Raw genomic sequence first — 21,120 nt, forward strand, 5'->3', positions numbered from 1 at the left:
CCCTGGGAACCACTAATATACTTTGGTCTCTATTCATTTGCATTTTCTTATCTTTTTATATAAGTGAGGTCATGTAATATTTGTTGTTTTGTAATTGACTTATCTCACTTAACATAATGCCTTCAGGCTCCATCCATATTGTAGCATGTATCAAGACTTCATTTCTTCTACTGGCTAAGTAGTATTCCATTGCATGTATGTACCACATTTAGTTTATTCATTCGTCTGTCGATGGGCATTTAGGTTGTTTCCACCTTTTGGCTATTGCGAATAGTGCTGCAATGAACATTGGTGTATAGAGTTTTTGTTTGTTTTTCTTCCTGACTGGAGCTACTACAGATACCCAATTGTAGGGGTGTGTTCAGCTGCTACAAAAAAGGGTAAAGAAACATCTGGGGCCATGAAAAGGCAGCGTAGATTCTGTTGTCCAGATGCCCATAACTCCTAACAGCTTAATATTTGGGGTTCATGGTCTTGGGTGTGTTATTTGAGAACAGATTTTTAGCCTGTTTGAAAGGAACTAAAGGAGTACCACAGCTGAACTGCTGGAATTGGTTTTGTGCATGGATGGATTTCAGATGCAAGGCAGTTGATCCCGCATCTTTTGCAAGTGCCAGATTCACAGAGGAAGAAGAAGAAAAGAAAAATTCCCAAAGTGCTGCAATTGTCTGGTATGCAATTTTCTTCCACCGTGCCTTCTGAGTATACATCGAATGCAATAAAACAGGCGAGTCAGCTTTAACAGTTCAGCTAAGACTCTTACCAGGGAAGAGTTGCCCTTCCAAGCCTCCTGAGCAATCTTGGCAGAGATGTTTGCTGCCATGAGGCATTGCTGATTGTCCTAACAATGCACAGGAGGGAGCCTGTTCCCAAGAAGAAAGTTGGATTCTCTTTTGTTTTGGGGTTTTCTTGGACAATTTTAGCAGTGCCTTCACTCAGCTGCTAACCAAAAGATCTGCAGTTCGAATCTGCTAGCTGCTCCTTGGAAACCTTATGGGGCGGTTCTACTCTGTCCTATAGGGGTGCTATGAGTCAGAATTGACTCGACAGCAATGGGTTTGGTTTTGGTTTACCATCCATTCTGGTCTTAGTTTGCTAAACTTCTAAACTAAAGTGATAGTGTATACTGTGTCAATTAAAACAAGAAGTCTCCAACCACTTAAACAAGACAGGGAGAACTTCTTGACTTGATTCTCTTGAAGGCTTTACATTGAAGAAAGAGCCCCCTTGAGCTAGTAGCCAAGAGACCAGAATCACAACATTTGCAAACATTCCGAAATGACTCAAGTTTGATTGTTAATGCATGGAGGAGGCCAGCGTAGAAGAAAAGAGAGCTAGAAATCTTGTGTTTGATTTCTTAGAAGCTGATTGCTGTAGGCATGGCCCCACTAGCAGCCACGTACCATCAAAGAGATAAAAGGAAGAGATTAGCATTCTGTGTGTACTCTGCTTTGAGATCACATGTCACCTCCAGGAAGCCTTCTCTGCCCTGAGAGCCTGATTAATGGGCCTATCTTATCTGCTATCACGGTACCCAGAAGCACTGTCTTATTTTTTGTTGTTTAGTATTTTATTTATTTTTGGTGGCAATATACACAATCAAACATACATCCTTTCACAATTTCTACGTGAACAGTTTGATGACATTGGTTACCTGCTTCACATTGTGTCATCATCCTGTCTCTACCCATATTGTTTCATTACCATGAATTTAGGCTCTGTGCCTCTTAAATTTCTCAACAGTACTTTATATTAGCTGTTGTCAGTTTACACTCATGTAGATAATTCTTTATAAGAGTGCTATGCTAGAGGCAAATATTCTTTATTAATTGGGCTAAACTGTTATTTAGTTTAATGATGGCTTCAAGGGATTGTTTTGAATTAAAGTTTAGGGATTATTTCCAAGCATTCGATTCGAGGGTTTCCCTAGTCTTAACGGATCTGGTAAGTCTGGTTTCTAGATGAATTTGAAGACTTGTTCCATGCTTTTCCTCCTTTTGATCAGGATCCATCTGTTGGGTCCTTGATCAAAATGCTCAGTCATGGTAGCCAGGCACCAGCTGTTTCCTCTGGCGTCATGGTAATGGAGATAGCAGTTTATGGAGGCAATTAAACCTGCAGTCCATTTCCTTTTCTGATACCTGGGTCTTCTTCCTCTGCGTGAAGCATGGTTTTGTGGTTGAATTATTTACCCATCTCTCCACGAGTCTTCCAGCATCATGTGGGCAACCACTGTCTCCCTTTGAACATCCTAAACCAGTTGCCGTGAGTCTGACTCCTGGTGACCCCGTGTGTGAGAGCAGAACTGGGCTCCAAGGATTTTCAGTGGCTGATTTTTGGGAGGTAGGTCACCAGGACGTTCTTCTGAGGTGCCTCTGGGTAAACATGAACTGCCATCCTTTCGGTTAGCAGCCAAGCATGTTAACTGTTTGTACCACCCAGGGACTCTATCAAAAAAACCAAAAAACCAAACTCATTGCTGTCGAATTGATTCCGACTCACAGCAACCCTATAGGACAGAGGAGAACTGCCCCACTGGGCTTCCACAGTGTAACTAGCAGACTCGAGCTGCCAACCTTTTGGTTGGCACCCGAGCCCTTAACCACTGCGCCACTAGGGCTCTGACTCCATCCTAGGGACTCAGAAAATGTTTGTGGAGTAGTGACTACATGGATCAGAGCCCTGGAAGAAGAGCCATCACACTACAGCTTTGTTGGGGACAGAATACAGAATGGTGAAATTCCGGGCAGAAGAACTTCTTGGCTAAGCAATTCCCTTAATTCCACTGTGAAGCAAAGTCCTGGAGAAGGCAAAAAAGAGGGACTGCGGAAGTACTGAAGAAAGAGAAAGGGAGCGGTAGAGGAGAATCACCGCGGAAAACAGAAAAAAAAAAAGAAAGAAAAGCGAAAGAGATAGAAGCAGCGGGATGTGACTTGGTGGGGTCTGGATCGAATAGCCTTGATTGTTAATCGGAACAGATACCATAGATATAGTTGGAAAATCCAGGATTGTGTATTTTGTAAAGTTAGGATGAATCACCAACCAACTCTAACCCATAACCCATACCTTGGAGGCATATATTGTATGTCAATTCCAGTTTCTTAGGGCATCTAACAAAGATCCAGACTTTTCCTGAGCTGGAATGCGAATGGCTTGTGACAAGTTTAACTTTTCCAGCAGGTTTCTTCTAAGACTGGTTGCTTCCCTGTCAGGCGGAATAGTAACAAACTATCCAAAAGGCCCCAAAAGGAAGGTCGTCATGTTTTTTTTTGTTTGTTTTTTTGTCTTCCAGATAAGTTTCACCACTAGCCAGCGTCCAGGGGGAATTCCTGCGGGCTTCCTGAATAATCTTGTTGAATCTGTAACTGAAGCTTGTCCTTCACCACTTTCCTTTCTCCTCTGACATACGCCTCTGCCTGTAGAATGTCAGCGCTGTTATTTCCTTTCCTCACTATGAAAAAAAAAAAAAAAAATAGAAACATATCTTCTTAATATTCATCCACTCAACAAAATTTTGTCAATATTTGAAAGAATGCCATGGGTGGGGGGATGGCTGGTGTCAGAAATGGTGGAGAAGTTGGAGAACAGGGGTCTATTTGACCTCCACCTCCCAGGAACCACCTTGGTGCTGATTCTTATAATTGTTATTACAGGGCTCTGGAATCAAACAGACCTGGATTTGAATTCTGGTTTGATCCATTTACCAGCTGCTAGGTTACGATTTGTATTTGCCAAATTAATTACTCTCTCAGAGCCTTGATTTCTTCCTCTGTGCAATGGGAGTAATAGCTGCCTGTGCTATGTGGTCTTTTGATCAATCCAGTGGAAATGGCTTGGGGCTTTTTGTGTCATTTGCCAAATGGTAGTTCTTTCTTCATCTGTGGAAGAGGGAGTTTGCTTGTCTGGCATTAAGAGCACTGCATGGCAAGGCCTAGGGTTATCTACTCCTGAGAGATATTTTAGGCAAGATATACCAAAGACTATATCAAAGGTTGGATCCTGGAATGGTCTTAGTCTTTATTGCTCTTTATTCCTATGACTTCTGGTCATGATATCTGTTGCCAGCTTGCTACTTGGCAATGTCTTTGTTGTAGAATGCAGAAACCTTGGCTCTCAGACCCTCAAAGCAAAAAGTTGTCATTGGATGTTACGGCTGTTATGCCCAAGTTATGTCCACACTGCTGGACAGTGGACAAACCACTTTGTGTCTGCTTCTCCTAAACTGGTAGCTCTTCTTGGACCTTTAAAACAACAGTTCAATGGTCAGGGAGAGCAATTTCACGTAAGAGCTAATTATTAATTATTGTTATCTTGAGACAAAAATGGAGCCCTGGTGGTGCAACGGTTAAGAACTATGGCTGCTAGCCAAAACGCTACCAGCCGCTCCTTGGAAACCCCATAAGGCAGTTGTACTCTGTCCTATAGGGTCACTATGACTTGGAATTGACTCTACGGAAACTTTTTTCTTTTTTTGAGACAAAAAAAAAATGAATTTTGGGGGCGGAGCCAAGATGGCGGACTAGGCAGACGCTACCTCGGATCCCTCTTACAACAAAGACACGGAAAAACAAGTGAATCGATCACATACATAACAATCTACGAACCCTGAACAACAAACACAGATTTAGAGACAGAGAACGAACTAATACGGGGAAGCAGCGATTGTTTCCAGAGCCTGGAGCCAGTGCACCAGTCAGGTACGGCACGAGCACAGAGAGCTGCTCCACCCCCATGAACTAACCCCGGGAGGGGGACCAGCCGGTTCCACGGGCAGCGTGGGACGCAGCCGGTAGGAGAAGTCCCCGGGAGGCAGTGACTGGTCTCGGAGCAGGAAGAGCAGTGTCCCAGCTGGGCAACCGTCCCGCAGGGATTTGGACTGGACGCAGGTACGGCATAAACACGGAGAGTTGCTCCATCCCCCTGAACTAACCCCGGGAAGGGGCCCAGCCGGGTCGCGCGGGCAGCGTGGGACTCAGCCGGTAGGAGAAGTCCCCGGGAGGCAGCGACTGGTATTGGAGCTGGGAGATCAGCGTCCCAGCCGGGACACTCGGTCACGGCACAAGCACGGGGAGCTGCTCCACCCATCTGAACTAACCCCGGGAGGCGGCCCAACTGGTTCGCGGAGGCGGCACGGCCACGCGGCTGAAGGGACGAGAAGTCCCCGGGAGGCAGCGACTGATTTTGGAGTCGAGAGTGCACCGTCCCAGTAGGGGAGCCTTGACGCTGGGCGTGCGGCTGGAAGCGGAGGATCTGACCGTGACTCCAGCGGGCCAGACCCCCCAGGGGCAATCTCCACACAGCCAGCACACATAGGCGACGCGCCCGTGGGAATCTCAGATATAATAGTCATTCCAAGCAAGACAAGCAACTCTGGCTATATTCTGAGGTGCTACTCTCCTATCTCTCTGTTCCCTCCCCCACCCTCCCCAGGTGGCTTCATTAACATCCGAATAGCCTGAGCCAGAGGGAGAACTCTGATAGGGATCTGACTGCATTTTTTTTTAGCGGATTTTCTGGAAAAACTAGTTTCCCAGTGATGGCTCGGAGACAACAATCCATATCAAACCACTTAAAGAAGCAGACCATGACAGCTTCTCCAACCCCCCAAACAAAAGAATCAAAATCTTTCCCAAATGAAGATACAATCCTGGAATTATCAGATACAGAATATAAAAAACTAATTTACAGAATGCTTAAAGATATCACAAATGAAATTAGGATAACTGCAGAAAAAGCCAAGGAACACACCGATAAAACTGTTGAAGAACTCAAAAAGATTATTCAAGAACATAGTGGAAAAATTAATAAGTTGCAAGAATCCATAGAGAGACAACATGTAGAAATCCAAAAGATTAACAATAAAATTACAGAATTAGACAACGCAATAGGAAGTCAGAGGAGCAGACTTGAGCAATTAGAATGCAGACTGGGACATCTGGAGGACCAGGGAATCAATACCAACATAGCTGAAAAAAAATCAGATAAAAGAATTAAAAAAAATGAAGAAACCCTAAGAATTATGTGGGACTCTATCAAGAAGGATAACCTGCGGGTGATTGGAGTCCCAGAACAGGGAGGGGGGACAGAAAACACAGAGAAAATAGTTGAAGAACTCCTGACAGAAAACTTCCCTGACATCATGAAAGATGAAAGGATAGCTATCCAGGATGCTCATCGAACCCCATTTAAGATTGATCCAAAAAGAAAAACACCAAGACATATTATCATCAAACTCACCAAAACCAAAGATAAACAGAAAATTTTAAAAGCAGCCAGGGAGAAAAGAAAGGTTTCCTTCAAGGGAGAATCAATAAGAATAAGTTCAGACTACTCAGCAGAAACCATGCAGGCAAGAAGGGAATGGGACGACATATACAGAACACTGAAGGAGAAAAACTGCCAGCCAAGGATCATATATCCAGCAAAACTCTCTCTGAAATATGAAGGCGAAATTAAGATATTTACAGACAAACACAAGTTTAGAGAATTTGCAAAAACCAAACCAAAGCTACAAGAAATACTGAAGGATATTGTTTGGTCAGAGAACCAATAATATCAGATATCAACACAACACAAGGTCACAAAACAGAACGTCCTGATATCAACTCAAATAGGGAAATCACAAAAACAAACAAATTAAGATTAATTAAAAAAAAAATACACATAACAGGGAATCATGGAAGTCAATAGGTAAAAGATCACAATAATCAAAAAGAGGGACTAAATACAGGAGGCATTGAACTGCCATATGGAGAGTGATACAAGGCGATATAGAACAATACAAGTTAGGTTTTTACTTAGAAAAATAGGGGTAAATAATAAGGTAACCACAAAAAGGTATAACAACTCTATAACTCAAGATAAAAACCAAGAAAAACGTAACGACTCAACTAGCATAAAGTTAAACACTATGAAAATGAGGATCTCACAATTTACTAAGAAAAACGCCTCAGCACAAAAAAGTATGTGGAAAAATGAAATTGTCAACAACACCCATAAAAAGGCATCAAAATGACAGCACTAAAAACTTATTTATCTATAATTACCCTGAATGTAAATGGACTAAATGCACCAATAAAGAGACAGAGAATCACAGACTGGATAAAGAAACACGATCCATCTATATGCTGCCTACAAGAGACACACCTTAGACTTAGAGACACAAACAAACTAAAACTCAAAGGATGGAAAAAAGTATATCAAGCAAACAATAAGCAAAAAAGAAGAGGAGTAGCAATATTAATTTCTGACAAAATAGACTTTAGACTTAAATCCACCACAAAGGATAAAGAAGGACACTATATAATGATAAAAGGGACAATTGATCAGGAAGACATAACCATATTAAATATTTATGCACCCAATGACAGGGCTGCAAGATACATAAATCAAATTTTAACAGAATTGAAAAGCGAGATAGATACCTCCACAATTATAGTAGGAGACTTCAACACACCACTTTCGGAGAAGGACAGGACATCCAGTAAGAAGCTCAATAGAGACACGGAAGATCTAATTACAACAATCAACCAACTTGACCTCATTGACTTATACAGAACTCTCCACCCAACTGCTGCAAAATATACTTTTTTTTCTAGCGCACATGGAACATTCTCTAGAATAGACCACATATTAGGTCATAAAACAAACCTTTGCAGAGTCCAAAACATCGAAATATTACAAAGCATCTTCTCAGACCACAAGGCAATAAAACTAGAGATCAATAACAGAAAAACTAGGGAAAAGAAATCAAATACTTGGAAAATGAACAATACCCTCCTGAAAAAAGACTGGGTTATAGAAGACATCAAGGAGGGAATAAGGAAATTCATAGAAAGCAACGAGAATGAAAATACTTCCTATCAAAACCTCTGGGACACAGCAAAAGCAGTGCTCAGAGGCCAATTTATATCAATAAATGCACACATACAAAAAGAAGAAAGAGCCAAAATCAGAGAACTGTCCCTACAACTTGAACAAATAGAAAGTGAGCAACAAAAGAACCCATCAGGCACCAGAAGAAAACAAATAATAAAAATTAGAGCTGAACTAAATGAATTAGAGAACAGAAAAACAATCGAAAGAATTAACAAAGCCAAAAGCTGGTTCTTTGAAAAAATTAACAAAATTGATAAACCATTGGCTAGACTGACTAAAGAAATACAGGAAAGGAAACAAATAACTGGAATAAGAAACGAGAAGGACCACATCACAACAGAACCAAATGAAATTAAAAGAATCATTTCAGATTATTATGAAAAATTGTACTCTAACAAATTTGAAAACCTAGAAGAAATGGATGAATTCCTGGAAAAACACTACCTACCTAAACTAACACATTCAGAAGTAGAACAACTAAATAGACCCATAACAAAAAAAGAGATTGAAACGGTAATCAAAAAACTCCCAACAAAAAAAAGCCCTGGCCCGGACGGCTTCACTGCAGAGTTCTACCAAACTTTCAGAGAAGAGTTAACACCACTAATTCTGAAGGTATTCCAAAGCATAGAAAATGACGGAATACTACCCAACTCATTCTATGAAGCCACCATCTCCCTGATACCAAAACCAGGTAAAGACATTACAAAAAAAGAAAATTATAGACCTATATCCCTCATGAACATTGATGCAAAAATCCTCAACAAAATTCTAGCCAATAGAATCCAACAACACATCAAAAAAATAATTCACCCTGATCAAGTGGGATTTATACCAGGTATGCAAGGCTGGTTTAATATCAGAAAAACCATTAATGTAATCCATCACATAAATAAAACAAAAGACAAAAACCACATGATCTTATCAATTGATGCAGAAAAGGCATTTGACAAAGTCCAACACCCATTTATGATAAAAACTCTTACCAAGATAGGAATTGAAGGAAAATTCCTCAACATAATAAAGGGCATCTATGCAAAGCCAACAGCCAATATCACTCTAAATGGAGAGAACCTGAAAGCATTTCCCTTGAGAACGGGAACCAGACAAGGATGCCCTTTATCACCGCTCTTATTCAACATCGTGCTGGAAGTCCTAGCCAGGGCAATTAGGCTAGACAAAGAAATAAAAGGTATCCGGATTGGCAAGGAAGAAGTAAAGTTATCACTATTTGCAGATGACATGATTATATACACAGAAAACCGTAAGAAATCCTCCAGAAAACTACTGAAACTAATAGAAGAGTTTGGCAGAGTCTCAGGTTATAAAATAAACATACAAAAATCACTTGGATTCCTCTACATCAACAAAAAGAACACCGAAGAGGAAATAACCAAATCAATACCATTCACAGTAGCCCCCAAGAAGATAAGATACTTAGGAATAAATCTTACCGAGGCTGTAAAAGACCTATACAAAGAAAACTACAAAGCTCTACTACAAGAAATTCAAAAGGACATACTTAAGTGGAAAAACATACCTTGCTCATGGATAGGAAGACTTAACATAGTAAAAATGTCTATTCTACCAAAAGCCATCTATACATTTAACGCACTTCCGATCCAAATTCCAATGTCATATTTTAAGGGGATAGAGAAACAAATCACCAATTTCATATGGAAGGGAAAGAAGCCCCGGATAAGCAAAGCACTACTGAAAAAGAAGAAGAAAGTGGGAGGCCTCACTTTACCTGACTTCAGAACCTATTATACAGCCACAGTAGTCAAAACAGCCTGGTACTGGTACAACAACAGGCACATAGACCAATGGAACAGAATTGAGAACCCAGACATAGATCCATCCACGTATGAGCAGCTGATATTTGACAAAGGACCAGTGTCAATTAATTGGGGAAAAGATAGCCTTTTTAACAAATGGTGCTGGCATAACTGGATATCCATTTGCAAAAAAATGAAACAGGACCCATACCTCACACCATGCACAAAAACTAACTCCAAGTGGATCAAAGACCTAAACATAAAGACCGAAACGATAAAGATCATGGAAGAAAAAATTGGGAGAATCATAGGAGCCCTAATACAAGGCATAAACAGAATACAAAACATTACCAAAAATGATGAAGAGAAACCCGATAACTGGGAGCTCCTAAAAATCAAACACCTATGCTCATCTAAAGACTTCTCCAAAAGAGTAAAAAGACCACCTACAGATTGGGAAAGAATTTTCAGCTATGACATCTCCGACCAGCGCCTGATCTCTAAAATCTACATGATTCTGTCAAAACTCAACCACAAAAAGACAAACAACCCAATCAAGAAGTGGGCAAAGGATATGAACACACATTTCACTAAAGAAGATATTCAGGCAGCCAACAGATACATGAGAAAATGCTCTCGATCATTAGCCATTAGAGAAATGCAAATTAAAACTACAATGAGATTCCATCTCACACCAGCAAGGCTGGCATTAATCCAAAAAACACAAAATAATAAATATTGGAGAGGCTGCGGAGAGATTGGAACTCTCATACACTGCTGGTGGGAATGTAAAATGGTACAACCACTTTGGAAATCTGTCTGGCGTTATCTTAAACAGTTAGAAATAGAACTACCATACAACTCAGAAATCCCACTCCTGGGAATATACCCTAGAGAAACAAGAGCCTTCATACAAACAGATATATGCACACCCATGTTTATTGCAGCTCTGTATACAATAGCAAAAAGTTGGAAGCAACCAAGGTGTCCATCAACGGATGAATGGGTAAATAAATTGTGGTATATTCACACGATGGAATACTACGCATCGATAAAGAACAGTGACGAATCTGTGAAACATTTCATAACATGGAGGAACCTGGAAGGCATTATGCTGAGCGAAATTAGTCAGAGGTAAAAGGACAAATATTGTATAAGACCACTATTATAAGATCTTGAGAAATAGTAAACCTGAGAAGGACACATACTTTTGTGGTTACGAGGGGGGGAGGGAGGGAGGGTGGGAGAGGGTTTTTTATTGATTAATCAGTAGATAAGAACTGCTTTAGGTGAAGGGAAGGACAACACTCAATACATGGAAGGTGAGCTCAATTGGACTGGACCAAAAGCAAAGAAGTTTCCGGGATAAAATGAATGCCTCAAAGGTCAGCGGAGCAAGCGCGGGGGTCTGGGGAACATGGTTTGCGGGGACTTCTAAGTCAATTGGCAAAATAATTCTATTATGAAATCATTCTGCATCCCACTTTGAAATGTGGCGTCTGGGGTCTTAAATGCTAACAAGCGGCCATCTAAGATGCCTCAGTTGGTCTCAACCCACCTGGATCAAAGGAGAATGAAGAACACCAAGGCCACACAAAAACTAAGAGCCCAAGAGACAGAAAGGGCCACATGAACCAGAGACCTACATCATCCTGAGACCAGAAGAACTAGTTGGTGCCCGGCCACAATCGATGACTGCCCTGACAGGGAGCACAGCAGAGGACCCCTGAGGGAGCAGGAGATCAGTGGGATACAGACCCCAAATTCTCATAAAAAGACCAAACTTAATGGTCTGACTGAGACTGGAGGAATCCCGGCGGCCATGGTCCCCAGACCTTCTGTTGGCACAGGACGGGAACCATCCCCGAAGACAACTCATCAGACATGAAAGGGACTGGTCAGCGGGGGGGAGAGAGATGCTGATGAAGAGTGAACTAATTATATCAGGTGGACACTTGAGAGTGTGTTGGCAACTCTTGTCTGGAGGGGGGATGGGAGGATAGAGAGAGAGGTAAGCCGGCAAAATTGTCAAGAAAGGAGAGACTGAAAGGGCTGACTCAAGAGGGGGAGAGCAAGTGGGAGTAGGGAATGAGATGTATGTAAACTTATATGTGACAGACTGATTGGATTTGTAAACGTTCACTTGAAGCTTAATAAAAATTATGAAAAAAAATGAATTTTGCAGGCCAAAAAAACCAAAAAAAAAAAAAAAATTCTGACTGATGTCTGTCTCCTAGAGTTTAGAACCTTTGAATTACTGTTTTCTATAAAGAACCTATTTATTACTTTGGAGCTTGGCAGGAATAAGGGTGTCTTCCTTGCTCTTTGGCCTCCCAATTCCCTGTAAACATTACCTTGCAGCGTACTTGTAAGGATTATTGTAATGGTTAAGTAAATGCATTCCTTGTGTTTGAACCCAGGTCTACCACTTACCAGCTGTGTGACCTTGGGTAAATGCTTTAACTCCTCTGAGCTCCAGTTTCCTCAAATGAAAAATAGGGATTAGAAGAAATGATGCAATTAAGATTTTAGCACCGTGCCCGCTGTATGATAAGTATCCAAAAGATGATGGGCCCAATGATAGTTATTATTGCAAGTAACAGTACATCTAAAAGGCCAAACCGGTTGCTGTCAATTCTGGCTCATAGCAAGCCTATAGGACAAATTAGAACTGCCCCATAGAGTTTCCAAGGAGTGCCTGGTGGATTCGAACTGCTGACCTTTTGGTTAGCAGCCGTAGCACTTAACCACTATGCCACCAGGGTTTTCAAACATATGGGCACTAAGAGAAACATCGCCAGACCACTCAGGCTTTCTTCAGATGATTATCTATTTGGTACTGAAGTTAACCTCAAACCTCATGACATGGTGATAGATTAGAACACAGGGTTTAGGAGAAAAGGGCAGGACAGCGTGGTACAGTGGAAAATTCAGGGGGGGGGGGGTTGCACCCAAACGGCCTGCATTTAAATCCTAGTTATGCTTCTTCTTCCTAGTTGCTTAAATCAGTCCTTCTCCCCGAGTTCCAGTGTCCTCATCGGTAAACCGGGAATAACGATGCTCAGTGCTGGGGCTGTCGCGACGGTCACAGACAGCCAGGGGAATGCCTGGACCGCGGGGCCTGGAACCTATTGTTGGATTAGGGTGGGAATGGGTGCCTGGGAGGACCCGCAGCTAGGGGAAGGGGCGGCCTCTGCGCAGGCCCGGGAGGATTAAAGCCAGATGTGGCGGCGCGGAGTCCGCCACGCTCTCAGAGCCTGCGGCATGTTCACCCGTCCCTGTGACAGAAGGCGAGGACACCGCCCCGGACCGCGCGCTGACACTAAATACAAGGGGGGCAAGATCTCACGAGAGTTATATAGGCTGCGAGACAGCGCCTCTTACTGACAGCCAGGCGGGCCACTGGCAGGAGCAGCTCCGCCGCGTGGGGGCGCCCAGTGGCCCGCCGCCCAGCACCCGGTGGCCAATGACGAGCGAGGGCGTGGGCGGGCCCGGGGGCGGGGCCTCCGCGGGGCTCCAGCGGCGGGGGCGGAGCCGCGGCGGGGAGGGCGGGGCGGCCGGCAGCGGCGGCAGCGGCGGGAGCAGCAGCCTGGGCAGCGGCCGCGGCGGGACGCGCAGCGCGGGCGGCGGGTAAGGGGCCCGCGGCGGCGGCGGCGGCGGCGGCGGCGGCGGCGGCGGCGGAGCGCGGGGGCCTCGGGGCGCGGGCGCCGGCGGCCACGGAGGGTTGCGGGGCTGAGGGGCGGTGCCGGGCGGGCTCTGCGGCGCCTGCTTGCGGGCGATCCACCTGCTGGTAACGGAGCCGCCCGCTTCGCGGCCCGCTGGAGCTCCCGCACCGCTGCCTCACGCACCGCCGGCCGGAGACGCTAGCTGGGCCTCGGGGCGGTGCGGCCTCGGGGCGGTGCGGGGCCTCGGGGCAGGGGGCGCTCGGGGCCGGGGAGGGTCTCGGGGCCGGGGAGGGTCTCGGGGCCGGGGGCGCTCGGGGCCGGGGAGGGTCTCGGGGCCGGGAAGGGTCTCGGGGCCGGGGGCGCTCGGGGCCGGGGGCGCTCGGGGCCGGGGAGGGTCTCGGGTCCGGGGGCGGCGGGGCGGGGATCGGGGGGCGCTCGGGGCCGGGGGGCTCTCGGGGCCGGGGGGGGTCTCGGGGCCGGGGGGCGCTCGGGGCCAGGGGCGCTCGGGGCCGGGGGGCTCTCGGGGCCTGGGGGGTCTCGGGGCCGGGGGGCGCTCGGGCCGGGGTGCGCTCGGGGCGGGGCGCTCGCCCTCCCGGCTGCCGGGCTCCTGTGCGTCCCGGGGCGCCGCGCGGGGCCCGTAGACTTTGGGGGAAGTGGCGGAAAGTGCGGACCTGGGAGCGGGGCGGGGAGAGGGACGGTTCCCGGGGCCCGGGGCCCACGTCTGAGCCCGCCCGCCCGGGGGGCGCGCCCTCGCGGGGCAGCGCTCAGGTGGGGCCCGGCCGGCGGGCCCGGGCGTGGAGACGGCCTGCTCCGCCGCGGACGAGGAGGTGCAGCCCGGGGTGAATGTTCGTCGCCCTCCCCCGCCCGCCACCACCGGCCTCGGGTCCCTCCTGGGTGAGGAGGCTGCAGCACCCTTAGATGGTGTCTGGGTGATCCCGCTAGGTGTACCAGGTGACAGCTGGAAGGCAGCGTTTGTGGTCCGACAGGCACAGCGCTCCCTTGCCGCGTTTGTTCCTTGCAACGTTGCCCTTCTGCGGAGCCCGTTCACCGGTTGCCATTCGAATTGCGTGTGTGTGTGTGTGTGTGTGTGTGTATCTTCGTTAAGCTTTCCGCCTGTTTTAGGGTTGTGCGTTGGCAGTCCTACAGTTCCTTCAATCAGTGATAATGATAAAGCGTTCGTCTGAATTTAAGACCTAAATTTGGGATCAAGTCATATGCCTCTTGTGGTTTTTGTTTCTTTTTCCGAATGTTAAAATAGAAGTAGTTTTCTTAACAGGTTGTCGTGGCATAGGTTTCTTTAACCTACAAGTGTAAATCTGAAGACGCTCCGGATCATGAAATTATGTAACCTGTGTTAAAGAAAAATGTTAACCATTTTATAAAAGTAAAAAAAAAAAATGAAGATGATTGGGGTGTGTAAAGTTATTCGGGGTTACGTCATGGGTCTTACCATGGTGGCGTTGGCTCTTCCGGTACCCCCGTCTTGTCCGTGGGAAGGTGATGGAGGAATTCCGTATTCAAATGTTCAGTAAAGTCTTGTCAGCCAGGGAACATATCGACAATTTCAGAGGACCCTTTAAAGTAAATTAAAGGTTTTGTATCTGCTAGTAAAATGAAGGACTGAAACCCTTAAAGGAGTACAAAATTTTCAGTCTGAAGTCTAGAATTGCAAGTTCCATCCATTTTTGGCAGGGCGCAGAAAAAATGACTAGTAATTTTAGACACTTCCTTTTTTGTGGTTAAAGATTAAAATGTGTTAAGGGACAGTCTCAGAGAGCATTAAGATGTTAGATTAAAATTTTTGCAAATGTGGACATCGAGAAGAATTTGAGTCACCCTTGATTGTGTCTCACAAGCCAGCCTGGGAACTGCCTTTGCTGGTTTAAGAGCATTTAAATCATCAGGTTTGTGCTTGTCTGGAGACTTCCCTTCTGCTGTACAGCTAAATTTCATTAATTTGAAAACCCAAACTAAAATTGTGACTACTTTCTTACTGAGTAAAATGTTCAAATGGTTTTCTTGCAAAATCTGAGGTCTTATTAGAATTCATTATAAATATCTCCTTCAAATCAGAGCTTAATAACCTCTTGGGTACAATATCTTACAGTCCTTGTATTTTTCATGTATCTGGAATTGGCATACCTCATTAATAGTCTACTTTTATTTTAGAGCTCATTTACTTGTTTCTACCCATTCATACTGAATTTTACTATATGGGCTTTATTTGTAATTAATGAAACCGTATTTTAAAATCTCCTCTATTTTATCATTCTGGGTTGATCTCCCCCATTATTGTTAAATGAACGTTTACCCTAATGTCTGTATAATTTTTAGATTTTTTACTAAGACACATGTTTCTGGAAGTACAGTAGGACTAAGTATATAGCAACAGAAAGTTTTCAGTCTTTTTTATATAAAGCCTTACCAGGTTTAAAATTCCAGTTTATGGAATTCACGGAGTTATCACCTCTGTTTTTATAATCAGAACTCGTTGGGTGCTTATGGATATAAGACAGTGTATAAGGTACTCTATGGAATTCAGTTAAACTTACAGGATTTCTCCATGAAGGGTTTAAGTTCTAAACTGCAGACCCGGGCTACAGGTTTTGATGTCCACTTGTCTTTACTGTTGTTAAGTGTGCAGGGTGAATAAACGTGGTCTTAGCAAACAGTGATAAGTCACAGGTGAGAGGACCTTTGAGCTCAGTGTTCTCAGGAAGAAAGAGGAAGCTGTGCGGTAGGGTTCAGTGACCGGCAGTGGTTCACCCAGGGTGTTATTGCACCGGCCCTGCTGGTGGCGCCACTGAGCAGTTTCTGTTAACCCACTGTGGCCCAGCGTCCTTCCTCAAGCATGGTGATGGGTTAATTAAAAGATTAACAAGCTTGACATGTCTTTTTGAGCTGATATTTTGGTAGTTACCTAAAAGACAGGTGTCAGGTGGTTGGACAGTTCGTGCTTGCCATAGGCGTCATTTTGTGTGGCTACACCGCTGGCCATACTGGGTTAATAGAAACTGTTCAGTGGCACCGCACGCCCAGGACCAGCGCGACCCTTGCCGTACCTGCCCTGCCCCAGTTACACCTGCTGCTTCTAGAATGTTACACCAGAGTGTTAGAGCTGCTGGTGAGGGAGGGTTATCAGACAGGCCTGAGGGTTATAGGAGTCTTACCCAAAGGCTACTGGAAGTGAGGAATTTCTTTAAAGTTCTATGTTTAAAGCTGGAAACTTCCTCTCCAGTTCAACTTGAGGCTTGGGGTATCCCCGGCACTTCTCTGCTGTGGTGTTTAGGTGGTCTAGTTTGAGAGGCAAAGGGTAGTAGATAAGAGCTGGGACTTTGGAAGCATACGAATTAGAGCTCTCTCTCCAGGTTCAGTTTCTTTGTACCTAAAATAGGGTTAGTAATGCCTGCCTCCTAGGATTTTGTGAAGATTTAAAACGTACAACGAACACAGCTCATGGGAAGCACTCAACGAGATGTCGTTGTGGTTATTAATGCCACGCCCTGGTGATCCTTCTTCACTGGTGGAGATTCTGGTAATTCTCAGTGTTGTGGAAGAGCTGAGGTAGTAGTTTCTGAGTTGCCTACGAGTGGCTGCTTTAATCAGCCAGACTCCCCCCCTGAGGGCGTTGCTCCTTAGGATTTTTAGGCATTTTTGGAGATGCATTAAGTGACTTCACTGGAGTGTCATTGAATATATCGCCAGGTGCCTGCTGTGGTTGCCTGGAGGCCCCCAGAATCAATGTGGATCTCTGAATGCCTGAGCCACCTCCAGGAAGTGGAACCGCGACCACGTGGAATGGTCTGGATTGACCACTGGCTGAGTGGATTGACCACTGGCTGAGCTGTTTTCTTTTTTTTTTAATACAGTTAACATGTTTTGAGAATCTCTTATACGCGGGACACTATGCTTAGGTGTTTTCTCAACAGCTTTTTTAGATGGGTGGTGATCTCTGGATTTCCTGAGTGACAGCAGTGCAAAGTGGTGGGTCATAGATCATACGGTATCCTGCTTAGGTTGCTAAACCACGAAACCCACTGCCGTCAAGTCGATTCCGACTCACAGAGACCCTATAGGACAGAGCAGAACTGCCCCCATAGAGTTTCTAAGGCTGAAACCCTGGTGGCTTAGGTTGCTGCATTTTCTAAATGCCTGAATTTTCCCTGGGAAAAAACCTCAAGGCCCGGATAAGTGACATGCCCAAAGTCATGTTAAGTAATGACTAAGCTGAGTCTAGGGTCCGGGTCTTTGACCCTTGTATGTTGTAGTCTGTCGTTTTTGTGTTTTATACGTATTATCGTTGTGCAGTAGGCAATTTGGTGAGAGGGAAGACTGTTACTCAGGAACCATTGTGTGATCGCTAGAGTTCTCAGCTTAGAACCTGGGGCCCCTATGTAATGAGCCCCACAATGTCCCCCTTTCAGTTACTGTAACTTTCTTTTCACAGTCAAAACAAAACCAGTCAGAAGGGAATACAGTTCGAAGCTTTTTTCCCGAAGAGAAGGACCCATGTGATTCTAGTACCCTCTATTACACGAGCTTAGATATGGGAACAATCTTTGTAGATGTATCTATAGCCCTGCCACAAGTCTTGTTTATAAAACCAAAAGCCAGAAGTAAATCATAAATGAAGAAAGCAATATTTTGCATTACTGAACAAGTTCTCCTGTCTCTTTTCCCCTGAACAGGAAGAAAAAAGCCAGAGACGTCAACATATGCAGGCTGCGCAGACAGTCTTGAATCGCAGTGGTGAATGGTACGGCTGCTAGGCTCCTCCTGTAGAGCCTCTGACATGCACCTCTCTTATTGATTGTTTTTATTGGCCTAGAGCCAGTATTGGATTTTGTTGACTTCAGGATAAAAAGACAACAGTCCTGGTTATCATCATAAACATACGAACCAGTGTGATGGTGAAATGAGATGAGGCTCCGAAATGGAACTGTAGCCACTGCTTTAGTGTTTTTCACCTCGTTCCTCACGTTATCTTGGTATACTACATGGCAAAATGGGAAAGGTAAGGAAAATGGCTTCAAAATGTGCATGGAATGTGGACGTTTTGCTTTCTAAGTAGTGCGTAAATGCTTCGGCTGTGTATCCTAACCACCTGTATCATGTTATCTCCTGGTGGCCTGGCAGTTTTTTCCTGATGCAAAAATGAAACTGTTCTTGGATGGCGGAAAGAGAATTTCTAATTAGAATGCAATCTGTTTTGTTTTCGATTTCTTAAAATTGCACTTGGAGAAACAAATACTGATCAGTGGTTTATTTTACCCATGACAGCCAAGTTGAATAATAGAGAGTTTGGTTTTGGCATTTTCTTTTTATTTGTGAACATCATAAACGTTTAATATGCTTCCTTATACTGTCCTATAATACACTTAAAAGGACACAATCATTACCTTCATGAAATGTACATGCTAATTATACTAGTAATTTGGTACTACGTAGTAATTAGTGATTTAAACTGCATGTGTTGGCAGATGGCTCTTTAGGCAAACGTGTTTATGAAGTGGGTAAGGAAACAATTACGTTTAGACTGTTGAACTGTGCTTTAGAGAGTTATCTGTTCATTTATTGAAACTTTACAGAGAATGGATTTCTTTGCCCCCCCCCCTTGTTTTTTTGGAGGAGAAAATATTTGGAGTAAATTTTCATCAGTGCTTTTTAATTAATCTAATGAATGTTGATGACAAGATGGGTGGAAGTATTGAGATGATTGCATACCTGGTCTGTTCGCGTCAGGGTCGAGCAGTCCACATCACCTGTGCTGTGTGAAGATGCTATTCATTATTTTATTGGGTTGTATGAAGATGACTGAAAACATTAATTCATGACTTAATTTTTTCTGATACATGTGTATGTATATATATTTATGTGTGTGTGTATATATATATAAATGTATAAATTACGTCGATTCTGGCTCATAGCAACTCTATAGGACAGGGTAGAACTGCTCCGTAGGGTTTCCAAGGAGTATCTGGTGGATTCGAACTGCTGACGTTTTGGTAAGCATCCTGAGCTCTTAATCACTTCGCCACCAGGGCTCCACGCTGATATAAGTGAAAAATGTATGCTCTGTGCTTTGAACAAGCTCAGCATTCTTTTTCTTTCTCTTTGTCTCTGAGTTGGGCTCTTATTTTGGGGGGAAACTCTTTGGGGAAAAAAATGAAAAAATAACTAACTTTCTAAAGCTTCTCCTTTTTCCTTTGTGTACAAATATATACATTTTTATAGTTTACTTTTTAATTGTACCAAAATGAGAAGACTTACTTAGCAAGAACTTTGAACAGTTAATTTAACCAAACTATGGACTTTTTTTTTTTTCCCTGACATGATCAAAATAAGTGACTGACCCTGAAAAGTCTCTCATGAAATACGAGACTTGACCATGAGAAATGCCTGTGCGTTTTTTCTGATTCAGAAACTTATCCTCATTGAGTTATAGTAATGGAGGCAGTTAACCCCTCTCACTGTGTCTTGTTGAAGGAATTAAAAGTTTTAGATCTTTATTCCATTTATCTTGGTTCTTACGTAATAGCATTGTAAAAATTATTTTTAAAAGTTACCTGTTTTTATAATCAAAATAAATTCATAAAATATAAAGATTCTTTCACCATGTAGTTTTGGATACTGTTTGATTATCACTCCTGGACCAGTTCTGTGTATACTCTCTTCTGCCATGTTTTCCTGCTTAGTATTTTGCCCAGCTCTCTTGGGTATCAGCATAGGTCTCCTGTGATGGTTACATCCAGTTCCCTGTGTTTATGTAACCACTCTAACCTTTGAGCATTTTGATTCTTTCTAGATCGTTCTGGCAGTCACATAGCTTAGATTTTCCAAAGAAGGACTGATTTCAGATATTCATTTCTAGTACACTTATAAACCCCATACCCTGAATTTTATTTTGAAAGCAAGGTTTCCATAACCATAGACATTGCCAGACTAAGAGTTTTGGTTTTTCATTCATGCATTGGTCCTTAGCAGGTTCTTATTCTGTATTCTATGTATGCACTGGTTTATATACAGTGAATACAGAAAGGAGTAAGGAACTTCACGCCTTTGAGAAGCTCACACAGACTTGGCCAGGAAGATGCATGTAAACAAGTGTGATGCCATCAGATAGGGGGTGACATAGCAGTAACAGAAGGCTGAGCTTGTACTGTTATCATCAGCATATTACATATATCATCTCTTTAATTTACCCCCTTTCTGTAGGCGGGGAGATCAAAGCAGTGGTTGAGAAACTTGCCAAGGTCGTACATTAAGTGATGGAGTTAAAGTTTGAACTTAGGCAGAGCTTATGTCCTTAGTCCCACCGCCCAGGAGAAGCTACTAATTCTTCAGATGCCTCACTGAGGAAGTAGAGTGTGAAGGATAACTGAAGACGATGCCACGCAGAGTAGGGGCAAGTGCATATCAAGCAGAGACAGCTGTGGGTGCAGCCCTGAAGTTCTGAAAGGGTGTATGTGTTTATGCTCCGGAGTTGTGAGGTGCTCCTTATGACCAGCCCCTGGGATTCCTGAGCTGTCCCAAGGTTTAGCTGGGAATCATAGTACAGTTCCAGAAATGTATCTGGTTTGTCATAGGTCTTCATTCAGCACTGACAGGAATACCTGAGCTGGTCTGTGGGCTTGGGGCAGGTGGGGGAGGAGGTCAGGAATCCTGCTAGGGAAGCTGGGGCTCAGGACAAGCCACCAGTTTCAGCAGGGTAGCCAGGATTTCTGCATACAAATCCGGCAGAGTTCCAGTTGCGTGGAATGGGTAGGGTAGGAACTTCGTAAGCAGGGGTAGTTGAGAAA

General features: G+C 44.1%; 1 protein-coding gene across 5 annotated transcripts in view; it reads left to right on the forward strand.

Annotated features, from left to right (window-relative positions):
• The first annotated feature begins 13,213 nt into the window (after positions 1–13,213).
• The window catches only part of MGAT4A (alpha-1,3-mannosyl-glycoprotein 4-beta-N-acetylglucosaminyltransferase A), an 85,343-nt gene continuing 77,436 nt past the window's right edge, over positions 13,214–21,120 (forward strand). For 2 of the 5 annotated variants that reach the window (XM_049857282.1, XM_049857278.1), the window contains exons 1-2: positions 14,024–14,665; positions 18,010–18,335. In XM_049857282.1, coding sequence (XP_049713239.1) covers positions 18,242–18,335 — 94 coding nt within the window. In that variant the 5' untranslated portion in view covers positions 14,024–14,665; positions 18,010–18,241. Of the gene's footprint in view, positions 13,287–14,021; positions 14,666–18,009; positions 18,336–21,120 lie in introns of those variants that run through there. The other 3 variants (XM_049857279.1, XM_049857281.1, XM_049857280.1) reach the window with 3 other exon arrangements.

Source organism: Elephas maximus, chromosome 17, assembly GCF_024166365.1.
Source record: "Elephas maximus indicus isolate mEleMax1 chromosome 17, mEleMax1 primary haplotype, whole genome shotgun sequence".
Lineage (NCBI taxonomy): Eukaryota > Metazoa > Chordata > Mammalia > Proboscidea > Elephantidae > Elephas > Elephas maximus.